The sequence below is a fragment of the Passer montanus genome, unplaced genomic scaffold (genome assembly GCF_014805655.1).
Source record: "Passer montanus isolate IOZ18808 unplaced genomic scaffold, ASM1480565v1 scaffold17, whole genome shotgun sequence".
NCBI lineage: Eukaryota > Metazoa > Chordata > Aves > Passeriformes > Passeridae > Passer > Passer montanus.
In genome coordinates, this window is record NW_024364270.1 from 6369360 (window position 1) to 6389116 (window position 19757).

Genomic DNA, 19757 nt, shown 5'->3' on the forward strand with positions numbered 1-19757 from the left:
AATTTTTAGATGGGATTTGTGTTCCTTGATTATTCTCTTATTTTATCATTTCAGAGTGGATGATGATGAAACATACTGCAGGGCAGTGACAGAGTACGCTAGAGCATGTTCTCACGCTGGGTCCCCGGTGCGGGACTGGAGGGATGACTTTCCTGCCTGTAGTAAGACTCTTCATTAAAGCATCAACCTTTGAAATATCCCATGCATTCAGTTCAAATATTCCATCTTGACAGCATTTTTCCTTGTAGAACTCAAACCTGATACTCAAGCTGATCAGACAGTTTCACTCTTGCTGGCAAACAATGAAGTCAATTATTTGCTTGAGGAATATTTTAATTCCGTTTTGCTATGATTTAGATCCATAAAAAAATCATGTTTCTGTGGATTTCTTGAAACATCATGTGTGCTGATCATATTCTAGGACAAAGAGCAAACATCTGTGGAGTTTTATTGTTGCTCTTTGTCCCAGAAGACCTCTCAGCCTCTACTGGCCCTATAACAGAATTAACGTAGTTAATTCAGCTCCTTCTTGTTATCACTACCACCCATCAATTGCAGCCCATTCTCATGCACAAGGCTTAGAACTAGCTGAGATATGAAAACATTCACAGAATGTCACAAGAAGCTATAACTTATTTTGGACATATGATATAAGGATTTGCTAAAGAAAGACTTAAATATTGACAAGATCTTCACTATAGTTCATCAGTTAAAACTCTTCCAAAACATCCATTTTACTTGATCTGATTACCTATCTATACCAGAAGGGCTGCACAATGTTAATTTGACAGAAATTATTTTCTAGCATGGAAAGAGAAATTGCACTAATGTTCAGTATACCATGGGATTTTTTTTTAGCTGAGAAGTGTGAAGACACCTTTGTTCACCGTGACTGTATCAGTTGTTGTCCACCTACTTGCACATTTGAAAAGGATTGTCTTGGCAGCAATCTGCATTGTTTAGATGGCTGTTACTGTCCAGATGGTAAATATTGTCAATGTTATATCAAAAAATATCTGTAAATCTAGTATCCAACAGCATAATGATGTTTAAATAGATTGTGGTTAAAGTTAATGCCTGAAAATTATGAATACTGTAAATTCTGCCCTAGATGTTGTTATTGTCACTGTGATCCTTCCCTTTGTTGTGTGATAAACATTTATCTAGAATACAAAGGTGTCTCAGCATGCAATATCAGTTAAAATCTGGAGATGTTACTAGTGCTTCCTACAATAGGATATTGCACAGATTTAGTCTACTTTATTTGAATTATTCAAAAAAATCTATAGAAATTTTGCTTAAACAGAATGTGCCATGCTCTGTACAAGAAACCAAAGTTTCTGAGACCTGTATGGGATAAAAATTATTTACTGGACTATGAACTATCCTAGTTCTAGACAGACTAAAGACAGTGAGATTTCAGGATATTTTTATTTTTGAGTCTGTACAGTTTTACATGCTTAAGGCAGACATTTTTCATAAAGTAATGATTCAGAGTGGCAACTTACTAGGGAGCTGAGGTCTGAGCTCTCTGCACTCACCAGGCAAATGTTTTTTCTGGTCCTTGTTTAAGACTGTGATAACATCATCTCCAGGGAGATTAAAATGTTTGAGTCAGATGGGGGAAGAACAGTGATCTGGGGTTGGTTAATTTGTTTTATATCTCATTAATTAACTTCTTTTCCAACAGGTCTCATTCTGGAAAATGGAACTTGTATCTCTTTGTCGAATTGTCCTTGTATTTATCATGGAACTGCTTTCCCTGTAGGCTCAAAAATTGAACAAGAATGTAGCAACTGGTATGTGAAAGCCTGTGTGTTTCATCTCTCAAGGACTACTGTCCACAGTTAGTTTAAATAGTCACACTTAAGTTTTAAATTATAGTTACTGTGTATGTTTTATAGTCTGAGGCCTGTGTATCGCTAAAATATACAGGCTATTCTGTGTGAAATCAAGGCATACTGATTAACTCAAAACCTACTTATTTTGCTAACAATCTGAACATTATTACTCTGTTTTGTGATTTTCCATTTTAGTATTTGTGTTGGTGGCATTTGGAACTGCACTGATCATGATTGTCCAGGTATTTGTATTTCATTACTCTTTTCTCACTCCATAACAAAAAAATGTTAAACTTTTCGGAAGACAACAGAACCATATATGATCCAAGGCTTTTGGCTGCCAGTTTAGGAAGGAAGATTAAGCAGGTGGATATTGACAGTAGCTGTGGGCCAGCTGGAATAATGCTGTTATTTGCCTTATCATACTCATCCTGCCTTTTCCCATGTGCTTCCCCTACCTCTGTGCTACATCCATCTCTTGTTTTCTATCTCTTGTTTATGCTTAGTGGTTTTTTGCCACAGATGGTGTATTTTTATTGCCTGTGCAGTACCTAGGCCAGGTATAAGGATTTCCTCACTTTCAGGTGTAACTTTTTTGTAAGTAATAAGAAAACCATCATTCCGATACTGTGGGCTGCATTTTCTCTCTTGTAATAGCAGTTCATGTTTGAATAATCATCCTTATCTTTAAAGATAGCATGTCTCTGTAATAAGTTACACAGAGGAACATGTAGCAGGCAGGTGATGAAACTCCCTTGATAGTTCTGTACCTCGGACAAGATTATATTATAAAGCTTGTGAAAGAGATTTATTTTTTTTTTACAAATTAAGGAGCCTTCTTTGAATGTGGTAATAAGGCTAAACAGTTTCTAAGCAAGGCTCGACAGTGTGTATCTGTAATTTAAAAAAATTGCCACTGAGAGGACTCTCTATGTCTTATGTGTGCTGTGTGTGCACATGAGGGGTTTATTACAACTACGTTGGCCTGGTCCTCGGGACAGAGTTGCTGTTAGTAGTGGGAGCAGGTTAGATGTGCTCCAACAGAGCATCTCTTGCAGTCAAAATGGATCTAGTTTGTGTGCTCTGATGCTATCCCATGGTATGAATGAAAGTGTGGTAAGTGGGGACGAGCTGGAGACTTGCTTCAGCAGTGCATTCCTGATTTGAACTGGAAAAAACCCCAAAAATATGTGCCCTGATGACCTGCATTCCCTACATACCTGTGGTAACAAGCAGTTCCATAATACCTAGAATGATGGAGAAAGAGGCTTGTCCTCTTTAATACTGTCATGGGAAAAAAAAAGACAAAAAGATTCTAGAATACTTCTGAATTGTAATAAAGAGAATTTTGTATTTTAGCGCCTAGTTAGAACCAAATGATGCTGCACATGCATGTGTTCTTTCGGACATGGTATCTTTGAAATAGATGTTTCTAGCATAATTTGTTTCTAAATGCTAGAAATCAGGACCAAGTTTATTTTTTTTCCCTCTCTTACATGATTTGCAGAATAATGATACATTCTTATGTGAGTGAACATTCTTTATACTTTTTCTCTCAAGCTGAGTGCTCCATCACAGGCAGCTCTCATTTCACGACATTTGATGGACGTCATTTTACCTTTCTTGGGATTTGCCAGTACATTTTGGTAAAAGGCACTGGAAAAAACCAGTTCACAATCACTTTACAAAAAGCACCTTGTGGACAGGTAAACCACATTTTTTTTAAATGTTGAAACAATCAGGTCCATCCATATTTCATGCAATCTTCTATAAGTTCTACTGTAAACTACTTGGTAATGTTAAATAGAAAATATGAACTTAAACCATTTTACAGCTTTTTTTTGTTATTGTTTGTGTTGCTACATGTTATACTGCCTTTGTAAAAGTTATTGCAACTTTAGAGGGATCAAGTCTAAAGAGTTACTCATTTATGCACATTAAAGTTGTATAAACACCTTTAGTTATGGTACCAACAGATGTCAGGCTTTGGAAAAGCTACTGTTGGCAGAAAACTGTAGGTTTAATACATCACTATTTAAGCAAGATTTTTTTTTTGGTAGTTTTAGATTTTATTTGTTATAACATATTTAATTTGTTGGAACAATACCTTTTAGAAAACCATCTATGAGTCTAGGCACCACACATGCTTGTTTGAAAATATTTTGGCAGATATTTAACAACAGGCTTTAGGATTCAAGGTGTTTATAAAGAGTACTTACCTGTGAGTAAGAATTTAATGATGCTGTTAGGCTCTCAGGAGAAAGGGCCTTGAGGCTGTGACTCACAGCTGACCATGTGCTGAGGACAGCGATGTCTGAACACCTCAGCGAGGAACAATGCCCTACTCTGGGACTGTCTCTCATGTCCTTCTTTCAAAAGCTTGATTATGAGCTGGTGCCTCTCTGCCTTTCTTGCAAGCACCTACTTCTCCTGCATAGATGTTGAGACAGCTGTTTCTGTATTTCAGATGGCCTCAATCATGAAATAGTTGGTTAGTTAGCCACTGAAAAATTAGGTTGCCACTGGTAATAACCCTTTGTAGAACTCCAGACACCTTGAAAAGTTTCTGGATGAAAACTGAGCAGTCCCTGGGGAGCATAAGATGCTTGGTTTCAGCTAATTCTGTGCTGGCTTTTGTCCTGTATTTAGGTTTATAAATTCTGCCTGGATTGCACACTAAAATGATGTGTGTGACTTGGTTTATAGGTCACATTTTTTTCAATAGTCAGATATTTATAACTTCATGTAATATAATACTGGAGAATTTATGTCATTTTTGTCTGTAATTAGAGATCATCACTACATTTTATGTGTGTCAAAGTTTTTTTCTCCTGCATTGCTGCATTTGTGCTCTGGTTGCAGCAGCTTGATTTGGATTGGGTCAGACTCTTGCTCTGCCAATGGTTAACCCATCAATGAGCAGTAGCCAGGGTGGTCGTACAAATAAGGAATTTTCAACCCAGTATCAGTACCTGGGGACCTCTGTCCACTTACTATAATACTGCCATAATAGCTGAAATGCATTCTCCTAGCATATGAAGATTATGTATAAGCCATGTTATATGATGTTGTACATACAATCTTGAGTGCCTTGTTTAATGCTTTGAGCGATAGTTTACAACTGATTTATCTGATAACAGTTCTGATATTTACTTTCTATATGCTTTTTTCCCCCCTGGTTTGTTTGGTTCTGTTTTCTATGGTAATATTAACGTCATTGCCTGTTTCTAATGGTGAAATTTGTTTCTCCTTAGAACTTTGACCACGCCTGCATTGAGTCTATAACATTGGTTCTTGAGGATGATGTGAGGAAACAAGTAACTCTCACAAGATATGGTCAAATCCAAACTGTCCCTAACCAAGTTTTTAACCTCAATGGTAAGAAATGCATGAAGAAGAACATTACCAGAGTTCACATTCTGTCTCTTATAAGCTCCAAAACTTTTTAATAATATCAGTCTATGAAAAAGGAATTTCTTTAAACATAACTTATAAAAGCATACAATCACTTACTTCTTAGAACATTAGTAATAATTATAGAAATTTACTTTTATCGTCTGCAAACCAGTTCTTCACTATGCCCTCATTTCTTTGCATTTCTTATCTTACAGAGTACCTAGAAATTCCACTCATTTTGTTTGTATTTAGGGGGAGAGAGGTAAGAAAACGAAAGGAGGTGAAGAGACCTTGATGCTAAGGTCTAGCTTGTTTAAAGCTTTTCTGACTAAATAGAATGGAAAAGAATCCATGTGCTCCATGGGATTTATATTGATTTCACTGCTGACTTATGTTGTGATTTCAGACAGGTTACTTCATGGTTTTGGAAAGGATAGTAAAATAAACTAGCCTTAAAAGTATGTTATAAAATTAAGCTCTGAAAGTAGACATGATATTGCTAAATTTTGAAATTTACAGTGACCAGTTACTGAAATTTTAGTCTCTAAAAGAGTAAAGTGAGAATAAAGTTCTTACCCAGCCTTCAGCAAAACAGATTTTAGGGAGTCCTGTACTGGTGATTGCAGTTATGTCTTTTTTTCATGGAATTTGTCCAGTCACAGCACTGCTTTTGGCATTCACAGTTTCCTATGGCAATGAGCTTCATAGCTCAGTTATGCTCTGTGTTGACAGTTCTGCTTCATAATTTGATTGGTAACTTCATTTTATTTCTTTTGAATTAGTCCCTACTCACTTTCTTGTCTCTTTCCACAGTCTGCAACAAATATAATCTATGAAAAGTATTTTGGTGTCACATTCTTGATAATTGTGTGTATCTAGTAAGTCTGATCCCCTAAGGACACCTTCAAGGATTTTATTTTCCTCTCTTGATTTATGCACCCGAGTCTGTGTGTGTGTGTGTGTGTGTAGAGGCTGCTTATGAAGGTAGATCTACTTTAGGCCTTCAACTGCCAGTAGCCCAACAATGTGCAGCAAATGAATGCTGTGACTGTGAAATTTCCATTTCCTCACATAATGGATTTGCTGGGAAGGAAAACTGGGAGTTTGATAGGGGCTCAGTTCACATGCAGTCCAAGGAAGGAGCTATACTAATGTCATGTCAATAGTGGTAAGAGAGAATCTGCTATCCAAAAATTCAATACATTTTACAGATATCTGTTACTCTTGTAATATCAGTGGAGACTAAGAAACAGGGGGTTTCTTGTCTTGCCTTCTTATTGTCAGAGGCTTGCAGTTGCATTGCTTTTTTTCTAAAATTTAAAAAAAATCAAAACCAAAACAAAGAGAGGTGTAAGCATAGTTTCTAGATAACTCACAGGTACAGAAACATGTGAGATTTTTTAATGTCAACAGTAGCTGGAATTCCCAATTTGTGATGTTACTGGAAATAAGCTCAGATGGAGAATGGGTGAGGATATTTCGCTGATGGCAAGGTTGTGCATAGTTTTTCATTTTATGTCTGAGTTTTAAAATTTTTTTTGCTTAATGGGTAAATCAGTACAACCTGGAAGTTTGGGTTTCAGTGACTTTGTTTTTCTTCTTCTTTTGCTATGTTCAGGGGCTATTGAAATTCAGAATATATCTTCTTTCTTTGTTCAACTGAAAACTAGTTTTGGTTTGAAGATACTGTTTGCTAAAGATGGAGAGAGGATCTATGTTCAAATTGATGTCAGATGGAAGAGAAGAACATTAGGACTATGTGGAACTTACAACGGAAATTTAAGAGATGATTTTCTGTAAGTTTCGTGTTGTGCATTTATATTGTGTTTAAAAACAAGTGAAAAGTTTTGTTGAACATAATCATCTGATTATTTAATTTCATTAACATGCTCAAATTTTATTAAACTAACCAACATAAAATGTCTTAATTAAAATGGCAGTCACTTTTCTAAATATGAAAGTCAAAAATTTAGGCATTCTAAGATGTTTTGCTAAGTAATTATAGAAAGATACCACATTATTTGTAGAAAGTACCAGATGATGATATTATTTGAAATCACTTTTCCTTTCTTGTTGTTCCCTTATCTTAAAAGCAAATATATGAGCACTGAGAAAAAGAGTGGGTGATAATCCTACATCATCCTCACATGGCTGACACTTACTACTGCTTGATTTTCCTCCCCACATCAAGTTTTAATGTAAAAAAGTGTAATTCTAAAACACAGGAATATTTTAATTAGAAGGGCACACTTTCCTTACTTTTAAACCTTATTTTCTCCAAAGTCGCTCAAGCTATAATGTCACAAAACTTGTCTGCACAGCAGACTTGGAATGTAGGAACATTTTCCCAGGAGTAAAATATTGAGGAAAAAGTTTCACATGCCCTCTCTTCTTTTATACCTCAGAGACAGAAATTCTTCTGGCACGTTGACTGTTCAATGTGACTATGAATCTAAGCCTTTCTAACAGACTTGTGTCCTCACCCATGTACACCCTAAGGTCAGCAGGATGCTTGCAGTGTTGATATTTTCCTTTTCAGATCTCCAGCAGGGATGATAGAAGGGACCCCACAACTTCATGCCAATGCATGGAAGGTTTCCTCAGCTTGCTCCATGCCTATCAATATTCCTGTGGTTGATCCCTGCAACGTGAATCAGCAAAATGGTATATTTCCACATGACTTAGCTGTATCTTATTATTATGGGACAGTTTTTATTTTCTCTGTGCAAAAGTTGCACATACATGTATTTCAGCTTCAGGTTTATATATGCACTTTTTTTTTTTTTGTCATTGGCAAAGAGAATTTTCCCATACATTTTGTATGTAAAATGAAGTAAGAACTTAATAAATAAAAGCTAGTTGGTCATTTAGTGCTGGGTGTACTGCTATGAGCACTAAATTCTGCTGTCTACTATACATGCAAATGTTTAGCTATCTATGGTCCTGTAAGTTCTGCCAGATTGATACATGATTGTTAAGGAAAGTACAGGAGACAGTGTTGAGATCAAAAGTTCTGTCTGTGGCTTTTTCATGCTTATTGCATTAAAAATTTCTTTATCCTCCATCTATGTTCTCTGACAAAACTGATACAGACAAACTGAGAGCCTTAATTGGTTTAAATTTCTGGGCAAAGATTTAGTTTTGGCTGGTTGGCATGCCTATGGTTTGTGTTAAACTTTCACTGTCTCCTTTTTGCATTGCTGCTCCTTTCAATTAATGAAGACAATGGGTAGACCATAGCTGCCAATTCTGACAGAATGTAGTCTAATATTTTTAATATTTCAGACATCAGATCTCACTAGGGATGTGGGATTTATCCATATTTAAAGCCTGTTGAAGTAAGGCTAGAATAATAATAAATCTCTAACAATGTGGGGAATTCTGGGAGTTTTTATACCCTCCTTGTCTGTCTTCTCAAGACAGCCAGATCTCTCAGCCAGATCAGCTCAGAGCCTTCATGCCTCATTCTCAGTCCTGTGCTAGCTCAGGGAAGGTGGAGTTTGACATAAATGTGGGCTACTTAGAGCAGGAGGGTGGACTGCATGACTTTCTGAGGATCCTTTCCAGCCCAAATTTCACTGTGATCCTCTAATAATCACTGTGAAAAAGCAGTAGAGAGTGAAGTGATCCACACCATGCTACAAGCATAGGCATCTTTTCCAGGTCTGAGATGATATTGATCTGATTAAACTAAAAAAACCCAAAACCAAATAAAAACAAAAAAACCCCCCCAAACTAAAACAAACAAACAAACAAACCTCCCCAAGATTATTTGGTTACTTATTTGGTCAGGTTATTTTTCAATTGAGTTAAGTTCAGTTCTTGAATCTGCTTTACTGAGAGAGTCCAAAAAATGTGAAATTCTTCTGTCAAGGTGTGTACGTGGAAATGAACATGGAGGTTGAAGGAGAGGTGCATTCTTTCAGCAGCAAAAGTGGCTTAAATATAATTCACATCACAGAGTTCCTTAGCTATTGACCACTTGTGGTGGCAGTCTGCTTCAGTGGCTGGAGGAGGGTTTGCTGCTGCTAGGAGGTGTGTGGCCAGTTTGGGATTTGCATGCCCTCAAGCTCTGCTTTGTAATACTTCCTGAAACTGAATGCCAGGAAGTACATGGCCATTGTTGATGTTAAAGCTAAATGAATGTCAAGTAGGAGAACCATATTCCAAGCTTTGGGGGACTCTTTAACTATTCTTTTGAAATACGTTATTTTGGAATTTAAATTTCCTGTGCTATAAGAGGAAGGCATAATTGTTTTAGTACAATTATTTTTATCTTAAGTGGAGTTTGCTATTGAGGAAGTTGCTTGTAATATCAATTTTAAACTATAGAATTTTACAGACAGACATTGTATTCAAGTGTTTATATTGCACACCTGGCTATGTTTGATTTTCATACTCTGTGCTATTCATTTGACTAACTGTAATATTAAAATGGACCTAGCTAAAACATTGTCACCTTCTCTTAGCTGGGTATGCATCTCACTGTGATATCATCAACCAAGACGTGTTTGCTCCGTGCCATGCCTACATCAGTCCAGGGCTGTACTACCAGCTCTGCCGCTTCGATGCGTGCAAATGTGGGAGCAGCTGCCTGTGCAATGCTTTGGCCCACTATGCTCATGTCTGTGGCAAGCACGGCGTCGTCATTGACTTCAGATCTCATGTTTCTTACTGTGGTGAGTAACATTTCCATAATGGAATATCTTTCAGAAATGTGTAAAACTCTACAAATTTCAATCACTCCACAAAATATAGGGGTTGGCTTCTTTTTCCTGAAAACTAGAATTGTGCCATGGTGTAATGATTTACTAGGGGAGAAGTAAACATCCGAGTTGGGGCCCCTGAGCTGCCTCATAGGGAGTGTCTGCCCTTCCTCTTGGTCACAGAGAGAAATGGAATTCTTTCTTTGAAGCCCTAAGTCTTATGGAAGCCCCTATTAGGATATAGTAGTCAGGGAGCGGCAGGAGTGGAGCCATTCCTTAAGGGAAGGCAAGCTGGGCTGGCAGGGTCTCCCTCGATTGGGCAGGGCAGGGTGTGTGATACAGTGATGATTTAAAACAAAGCTTTTTACAGAATCTTAGAGCATCATGAGTTAGAAGGGACCCACAACAGTTATTGAAGTCCAACTGCTGTATTTCTGTTTCTAAGCCATATAGCAATGCCTCAGCCTTAGCTATAGACCATTCACCCCTTGGAAGCCTGAATTACTAGATAGATGCCCAATTTGATATATACAAAGAACAGAAAGCTACTGTTTACAAAACACATTATTCCGGTCAAAAATTATTTTTAAAAAAACTCACCTTAATCTAAATATTTCTAACTTTAGAAATTAGTAAAATGGCATATTTTTCTCATGCTTTTCAACTAAGCCCAGTGCCACAAGAGACTACTTTGCTTTGATTTTCTTGAACTTCCATGATACACTACTTTGTTTTATATTTTTCACATTTTAAGAGTATTCTGTTCTCTCTTCTTTCTCCCTCTCTTTCCTCCAGCTGTGATGTGTCACAGTGGTATGCTTTATCATCAGTGTTCTTCTTTTTGTAAACATTCCTGTGCTTCACTTTCTATGGCAAATATCTGTGCTGATGATTGTGCAGAAGGATGTAATTGTCCTGATGGGAAGTATTTTGAAGAGTCAATCAACTTTTGTGTATCAATGTAAGTAATAACAAAATAGAATATATGTATGGACACATTTTCCTCTTTCCAGCAAGATTTAAAGTAGCTTTTCTGCTGTTTCCCCCAAGATTTAGACTGCCTAGAGAAGATAATAAACAGTATGTGAAGATTTAATATTCTGTCTTACTAATCAATAGTGAGGCCTGATCTGTTACTATGTGTACATACATCTGCTTCACTTTAGAGCAGATGTGTCAAACTGCTTTAGAGAACGGTAGTAAAACTTTTTAAATTCATGGGATAGCATTTTTATGTGAAAACCTTGTTTTTAGCACTTGAAAAAAAAGCAAGAAGGAATCTATAAAGCAAAAATCCATAAAGTAGGGGATGGTATAGGAAGAGTGGCTAGTGTCTTTTTTCTGTGTCACAATGCAAACTTCTTCAGTTAAGTGGAAGGAAATGGTCAGTGAGAGGAAACAGTTTTTGTATATTGCATACCCAAAATTTTACAGCCTATCACCATGGGTAGTTAGAGAATTATTTCTGTTCATTGCAACATATATTTTGTTAAGTTCATACTGTAGGGATAACGACTGTTTTAAACTATTCAAGAGTGTGAACTAACTTCTAATTCACATATTTTTCAGGGTTTCTAGGTAATTTTGTAGCTACTTCTAACCTGTCTGGCTCTTATCACAGAGTTAATGGATTTTGCTATGATAATGATTTTAACAACCTCATGATTTTAACAATACTTTGAATGGGAACTGCATGTTTTCATTCTACTCCTATAACTGAGAAGAAAAAGTCCTTTCTATTAGAATAATGCACAGAAACAGCAAATAAAAAGTACAGAGACTGAGGAAAATCCTGTCTTTGTTGAAGATGATATGAGTTTTGCCACTGACTTCAATACGATCTGAGTGTCATCTTTAAGTTTTTGTCTTTCAAAGAATGTTGTACGTATAAGGATTGAGTTAATGAATTAAGTTAATGTTATGATGAGACCTGCATGTCATAACAGCTTGATAAATAGAGGGCCCTTGAATCCCATTTCATCTTGCTTTTCTACCTAAATGCATGAATATTCTTTTAACAGGTCTGGCTGTCATTGTCATTACAAAGGCAAAACACTCCAGCCTGGAGAAATCCTTTCTACGCCAACAGGCTCCTGGTAGGTTTGAGTGCAAGTTTGATCTTTCTTGTATCACAGTTTGGACACATCTTTAAGTGGTTTGAGATTTTTTCTCATGTAGATTGAAAGCTTATTGTATCAAGATCTTATTTTGCACAATTACTAAAAGAGAGCCTAGTATAAATTGGACTATGTACCTGATTATTTTAACAAAATACCTGGAAAATTCTGTAAGCTGTGGTGGTTAAGGTTTTGTGTTATACTTCCTGCATCCTAAATCACCTGGCCCTCCACCCTCACAGGGGTTGACATGCTTAGCTTTTCTTTATTGCAATGGAAGTTAGGAAATTACATAGTACATAAACTATGAATTTAGGCCCTCTCTACAGATCAGGAATTAGAAACTACCAAGAAAATATAGAGTAGAACTCAAGCTTTTGGATTTTAAACCTCTTTCTCCTCCTAATTTCTGTTGTTCAAATTAGGTTGACTTGTATAATCTTTTTTAACATGGTGGCTACAAAACATTTTTCTCTTGAATAAACATGGGTTTCCTTTTCTTTTCTAGTCAATGTTTGAATGGAACAGTGAAATGTATTGAAGCCACTACAGAAAACATAGGTAATTTACAGTCTTACCCCATACAAAAGTTGCACAGAGAGAATTTGATATTGAATAGTAATTTGGTTTTCTCCTCATATGTATTTAAATGATGAGATACTTTATATCACAAAATATTTAAAATAGGAGGTTAGGGGCACAAATAGTCTTGGGTTTTTTCCCTCTTTTTCTGTAGCACAAATTCTACTACTCAGTCACTTAGGAAATTAAAATAAATAATTGCATGTGACATCTAGGTCAATGTGTTTTCACGGGAATACCTATAATTAGGCTTACTGTCCGTGTTTAGGAAGCTTTGAGATCTTGATTTCTAGAAAGTAAACTTTTAATACATTTCTAATGGATTTAGAAGTACCTTGAAAATTATTGCACTTCTAAGGGTTTTTTCTGCCTAAGGGGTAATGGCTCTGTCATTAAGAATAGACTGTGTACATACAGTACACATACATCCATATGCTTAATATTATTGTTTTATTCATTAGAACCTGTATTAATTTTATGTATCTGTAATATAGATTATGTCATAGACCATTATTCCAATTGCATTCTTATATGGACTGTAACATAATCTCCCTTTTTATCCCAGTAAATTGTGAACAAAAACAAACAGAAAATCTTCAGTGTAAAAGAGCAGTTGATCTTATTTAACCTTCATTTTGCATTTGAAGTTCACATATGCCCTGAAGGAAAAATCTACTATGACTGCAGATCTCCTGTGCCTGGGTTACCAGCAGCAGGTGTGAATTGTGGGATCTCTTGTGCGAACCTTGCCATGAACTTCTCCTGTGTCCCCTCACCACCCTGTGCAAGCGGCTGCATTTGTCCCCCTGGGTAAGCTTTGATGGAACAACCTGAAGCACAAGCCAAATGCATATTTTCCACAGTTCAACTCTGCACATTTTTTTTTGCTTGTTAAATTCCAGTGGTATCACACTTCTAATTTTGAAACTATTGTTCTATAAATTGTTGCAGACACACAGTAACAGCTAAAAGGCCATCAGATATCCAGTTCACCATTCCAATTGGCTGGTATTTGGGACTATCTGGACAGGAGATGACTTCCATCACTTGCACAGTGTAGTTTATTTAAATGTAAAAGCAAACATAACAGAATATTTTGATGGAAACCATTTGTGCTCCTGCTTATTGCTGCCTAAGTCTTTGTCTCACCTAAATTTCTGCTCAGGCTTACACTGCTGATGCCCAGCCTGGGGCAGGGAGGGCAGGCGTATGGGGTGGTTTCTGCCCTATTTCCCTTCATTCCCTCTGTCCTTTTTTTGTTTTGATTATTTTCTGAGATATAACAGGAATACAGACAAGCAAAATCCTAACCTTACGTCAAATAATAGTGTAAAACATGAATTATTTTTATTACGTAAGGGAATAAGCAGTTAAGGTTAAAAAGTAAGTGTATAACACTTAGTATATTTAGTAATGTTCTCGTTGTTAAATTGCACTTAATTATGACTTTCATCCTCATGGTTCCAAAAAGTGAGTATGGCTTTTAACAAGGAAAGGGCCAGATGTATTGTCTTAAAAAATAGTTTCAAAAGGTCTCTTATGCAGGAAAATGTTGAACATACCTCCTGCCATTAAATCTCTAAAAATAGTTTCAAAAGGTCTCTTTTTTATGCAGGAAAATGTTGAACATACCTCCTGCCATTAAATCTAAGTGAACAAGTTATTAAAAACTTGTTTTGTGACATTTTACTGTAATGTAGTTTTTAAAATTCTCTTAAGTTGCCATTCGTCTCTTTGGTTCTCCTTTCCCACCTTATTTCTGCTACTGCCCATTGTTTGACTGAGTGGCCTAAGCTTTTGGGGTGGAATCCTGAACTCCCCTGGAGACTGGTACCTTATTCTAGCACCCTGGGTATTTATGGTGGTAGTAAAGTAGAGCAGTTTGTGTGTGGTATTGAAACCCTTTCCTTTGGAAAACCATGAAATAATGGACTCTAGTATGCAAAAGAATGGTCTTCCTAAAGTAAAAATGGTTTACATTTTCTGTTGTTAAAGCCCTTGCACAACAGTTTGTTGTTCTTTTAGTCAGTAGTTGAAGAGATGACAAAGAATTAGAAACACTGGAAGTCTCTGATATACTTTAGAAGGTGAATAATGTAACAGCCCAAATATTCCTGAGGAAATGAGCTGAGAATGACAGTAAATTTAAAAATACCCAAAGATGGACTGAAAGTCACTTTTACACTGAGCTGGAGATATGAGGCTAAACTAAGTTGCAGATGCACAGAGTAGTGTGGAAAGGGATTTCATGGGGCTACGTTACTCTCCTGCCTTGAGGCAGCACCAGCAATACCGATGTTATTCTTGGGAGACATTTAGCTTCTATTGACAGAGACTAAGTACCTTCCCAAGCCATCTGTTCTGGTGTTTTCCTATCCTTGAGAAATTTTCTGAACACTTGACTCTTTTACTTCCAGCTGATTACTGTTTAATGAACTAGTAATGGTGTGAAGAAAACAAAACTATGTATTTCTTTCAACTTCCAGTGAAACAATCTCTAGATTGTACTTTGAGCCATATGTTGCATGACAACTCCATGAATTTCTTTCCTGAAGAACAACACCAGGACTGTCAGTAGCATTTTTGTTAAGAAAGTTAAAATTGCTAAATAGGTAGAAATGAGATAGCAAGTGTGTGGTTGACCATATATCTGGGTCTCTTGTTGATCTAATTAGATTTGACACTTTTTGCATTAAATGCCTGTTTTATCTTAACCTTGTTAGTAGTTTCAGCTTCCCTTGTGTAGGCAAGCAATCTCCACCACTGCTCTTCATAAACTGTGCAGCAGTTGCCATAGGCCAGCTCACTGTTTTGCACTCAGAACAGGGCAGGTGCTGTGTGTGCAGAGGAGCAGGCACTCCAGTCCAGCCACTTTCCTGGAACAGCAGGACAGGAGAGCAGCAGAGAGGGAAGGGCAGCCTGGCTGCAGCCTCAGCAGCTCACATGGTACCCAGATGCTCCGGAGTTTTCAGAGAGGAATACCTGTACTACTGACAGTCCTGCATGGGAGCTGCAGCCCACACCAACATACCCCTTCCTAGACAGAGGGAGAGCTGCAGCTCTGGGCTTGGCCAGGTCTCCAGCTGTGCACAGTGGAGATAATTTGATTTGGACAGCTTTTGCTGACGAAACAATTTTCCTTAGCTGGGTGGAATACTGGTTTCTCTTGGTGGGGTTTCAACAATACACTACACATTCAGTTATATCGATCTTTTGGATTTACTCTTTCATCTTTATAATTCTTTTATTTTGAAGGATGGCTGAGCATAGAGGAAAATGTTATATTCCTGACAGTTGTCCATGCACCTGGAAAGACAGAGAATTTCTGTCAGGAGAAGTGATAGCTACTCCATGTTACACCTGGTGAGTTCATTTTGCATACTTTCAAATCCTCTGGGTCTAGACCCAAAGTGAAACTGATACAGAAAATGTGCTGCGTACTTTGAAAACCAAAAATATATATGCTTGTTATAGATAGTTAGAGGATATATCTTTTATTAGGCTTACTGATAGACTTGGATAAAAAGGAAGACTTTGGGATGAGTGCCTTTTCAGATCTGAAAAGGAAGCTGAAGATATCCAAGTTAAAAAGCAGTCAAGAACAAATGCTTAATTACACACATATTTGTTAGTCTCTGAAATGAAGATGTGGCATTTTGCAGAATACAATATAATGAAAGACAACTAAGGAGAAAAAGAGAGATATGCTAATCTTGTAGCCAAAATATCTATAATCATTTAAGTGTATATTTAATAATGAAAAAAAAAATTGGCATGGCAACTTTTAATCAGTTAAAACCACATTGGCAAATGAACTGAGGATTTACACTTACACAAGCAAAAATAGAGGATGCCAGTACTACTTTAATATAAATTTGTGTAAGCCATTAAATGTAGCTGACAGGAAAAATAATCTTGTAAAATATCAGCATTAATTTTTTAAACTCATTCCATATTTGTCTGATATCCTGAAATCTTACAGGTAGCAACTGGAGGTATTTCCCTTTGAAAATTTGCAGACCTTTACCAAAATTTAGAAAAAATAGACTGCTAATGTTTTATGAATGAGTGTGTTGTGGCATTGTGCCTTATCCACACTGGAAGCAGTGATGGAAATAGTTGCATAAACCCTGCAAAGTTCGAGATTTTGCATTTATTTTTAGTGCACTTTTATTGTGCAGATGGGCTAATAACAAAATGTTCAGCACTTTTTTGCCATGGCATCACCAGTATCTTCAGGATCAAAGCACAGTATATCTCTGTTTCAAGGTCTGAGAATTTTATTCCATTCCTGAATGGAATGTATGATTTGAAATAAAGAACACAAGGAAGTATTTTCTTGAAAATACACAGCGGAAGACTTCCATTATGAGCAGATACTGATTGTTGGTTGTCCTTGCAGTGTTTGTCGGAGAGGCGTCTTCAACTGCACCAGTTACCCCTGCCCTGCTGTGTGCACCATCTATGGAGACCGGCACTACTACACCTTCGATGGGCTGGAGTATGATTATGTCAGTGACTGCCAAACTTACCTGCTAAAGGTAAGAGGATTGGTCACATGTTTTCTTGTGTCCTCGAGAAAACTAGGATTTTGAACATCAGGAGTTGGTCTATAGAAACAAGCTAAGAAAACAGTTGTAGACCAGATGTGAAAGAAGAACCTGCACATGACATTTTGTGCTCATCTGTTTGAAAATGGTATGTGGGTGTGTTCTTGCATATCTCTATGGTTTAGAGAAAAAGAAAAATCAATGTTTTCTGTACTACCTTAACCATGCTTTTGTCACAATGATCAAAGAATAACACTATAGAAACTCTTTGAACTAGGTATAATCCATAGATTTATTTAATAATTATCTATAAACCCTGCTTGGCCTAGGGTTAGCGATGAGCTCAGGCTGCTTGGAATTCTTCTTGAACATGATCTGCATCAGATCTGGATTGTATGTGTATAATAATATCAAACACAATGATTTCATAATTCAGCAGTGAAATCATTCATTGAGATTGTCTGGCAGCTACATGCTTATGTTCCTCATAGCACACATTTAGAGTACATTGCTAGGTTTTTGTTTAAAAATACCATTACTGACATTTAAAAATATAGTCTATCACTAAAACCACTATTGTTTATTATAATTGTTGCTATTTTAAGATTGTCTGTGTTCTCAGTTACAGTAATATGTTTAAAAGAATACTAATTTTCCTGACTGTCTAAGATTAAGAATTAGGCATAGTTTCTCAACAAAGACTACTGCAAATAGTTTACTTCAAGTATGTTTTAGTAGAGTAGTCACAGCTGTGAAATAAAATACATTGGTTCCAGATTTTTTGTGTGTGTTTAAAAAGAAAAAAAAAAAAAGAGATTTGGAAAAGAATAATACCTCACAGCAAATTCCTGTCATGTATCATATATGATCAAAGAGCTCTCACTCTTAGAGATATATGAACATTTGTACAAGCCTTCTTCCTTTAGGATGCAAAAAATAGGGGTTACTTTACCTGTATGGGGTTACAATAGGGTTTACTTTGCCTGTATGATGATGTGGAAAGGTAGGTTATAATTTCTTAATTCTTGTGCCATTCATTCAGAGAGGTTTGTAAGACAAATCCGTGCTCCTTTTTCAAACTTTAGTATGATACTGGAATGTTTGGCTTTTATAATCAAAAATCACCTGTCACTCTACTGTGTAAGAAAGAACCTGTCTGGAAACAAACAATGGAGAGTGTTTGGCATCCAAGAATAAAGTTTGCAGCCAGATAATTAAGGCAAGTGGCACACTGCCAATGGGCCATTCTTTAGGTGAACATGACACAAATGGTGAAAATTGGTGAAAATTGCCTACACAGATCTGCTTTTCAGACTTCTCAGACTTTTTTTTCAGCATTTCAAGCTTTTTTCCAAACTCAGCTAATGTGAGAAAGTATAGTCTAATTCGTTCACAATTTTTCGTTATTTTGTATATGGAACCTATATTGAATGATTATTTAGTACATATTAGGCACTGCAGAATTATATCTGGAACAGAAGATGTATCTGTGGGCTGATTTTTGGGTGGGAAATGTTTAGAGAATTTTTAAGGGGGAAAAAAACAGAAAAAGAAACAAAGGATGGGATTTTATGGCAGATACTCCAGAGTTTTGAGGGAACTGAAACACACAGCTGATGAACTATGTGATATGCAATCCTGGAATCAGAGGAATGGAAGATGACAGGATAACCAAATATTTTTAAAGGAATTATTGGCTATTTTAAAAGGAATTAATGGCTAAAGGAACAGAGCAATATGTCTGATCTATATATGAAGGAACGTAATGGAAATTTTAATAAAGAGAAATTGCAATGGGGGAAGTGTGAACCACCCTTTTTTTAATAGAAGGAATTAATGTCTGAGGAGTATTCTGAGTTATTCTGTGACGTTAATATATGGATAAGGATAATCAAGTTAATATGTATGTATTTTGGCTCAAAGACTTTTTGGAGAAAGACTTCAAGAAATATTTTTTTGAAATTACTCTCATATAGGACGAGAATGAATATTCTTTGAGACACAAATTCACAAAATCACAGAATGGGTCAGGTTGCAAAGGACCACAGTGGGTCATCCGGTCCAACCTCTCTGCTCAGGCAGGGTCATCCTAGAGCACATGGAACAGAATTGGGAACAGAATTGTGGTCAGACAGTTCACACCCTCTCTGGGCAATCTGTTCCAGTGCTCAGTTACCTGCACAGTAAAAAAGTTCTTCCTTATATTAATCAGAACTTGCTGTGCATCTCTCTCTGCCCATTGCCTCTTGTCCTGTTCCTTGGCTGAGAAGAGCCTGGTTCCATCCCCTTGACACCCTCCCTTAGACATTTATAAACTTTGATGACATCCGTTCTTAGTCATCTCTTCTGGAGGCTGAAAAGGCCCAGATTAATCATCCTTTCCTTGTAAGAGATATGCTGCCCTCTCTTCATCATCCTTCTTTCCCTCTGCTGAACTAATTACAAGTCAGAGGTTAAAACACAAGAATAAGTGGCCTTCTTTTTTCTTTTTTTTTTTTTTAGCCGGGTGAAATCCCAGTGAAATCCCACAGGGTTCCATGCTGAGACCTGCACTCAGCAGCAGAA

At 36.8% G+C, this 19757-nt stretch overlaps 1 protein-coding gene across 1 annotated transcript in view; it reads left to right on the forward strand.

Moving 5' to 3' along the window:
• Positions 1 to 19757, forward strand: part of OTOGL (otogelin like) — a 90722-nt gene that overhangs the window by 16798 nt on the left and 54167 nt on the right. Inside the window, exons 11-25 of the mRNA XM_039703800.1 lie at positions 55 to 161; positions 859 to 984; positions 1691 to 1799; positions 2037 to 2083; positions 3402 to 3547; positions 5096 to 5219; positions 6856 to 7033; positions 7777 to 7901; positions 9707 to 9916; positions 10739 to 10904; positions 11965 to 12039; positions 12569 to 12621; positions 13290 to 13452; positions 15898 to 16005; positions 17045 to 17183. Of these exons, the coding sequence (XP_039559734.1) occupies positions 55 to 161; positions 859 to 984; positions 1691 to 1799; positions 2037 to 2083; positions 3402 to 3547; positions 5096 to 5219; positions 6856 to 7033; positions 7777 to 7901; positions 9707 to 9916; positions 10739 to 10904; positions 11965 to 12039; positions 12569 to 12621; positions 13290 to 13452; positions 15898 to 16005; positions 17045 to 17183 (1876 nt within the window). The remainder of the gene's footprint in view (positions 1 to 54; positions 162 to 858; positions 985 to 1690; positions 1800 to 2036; positions 2084 to 3401; positions 3548 to 5095; positions 5220 to 6855; positions 7034 to 7776; positions 7902 to 9706; positions 9917 to 10738; positions 10905 to 11964; positions 12040 to 12568; positions 12622 to 13289; positions 13453 to 15897; positions 16006 to 17044; positions 17184 to 19757) is intronic.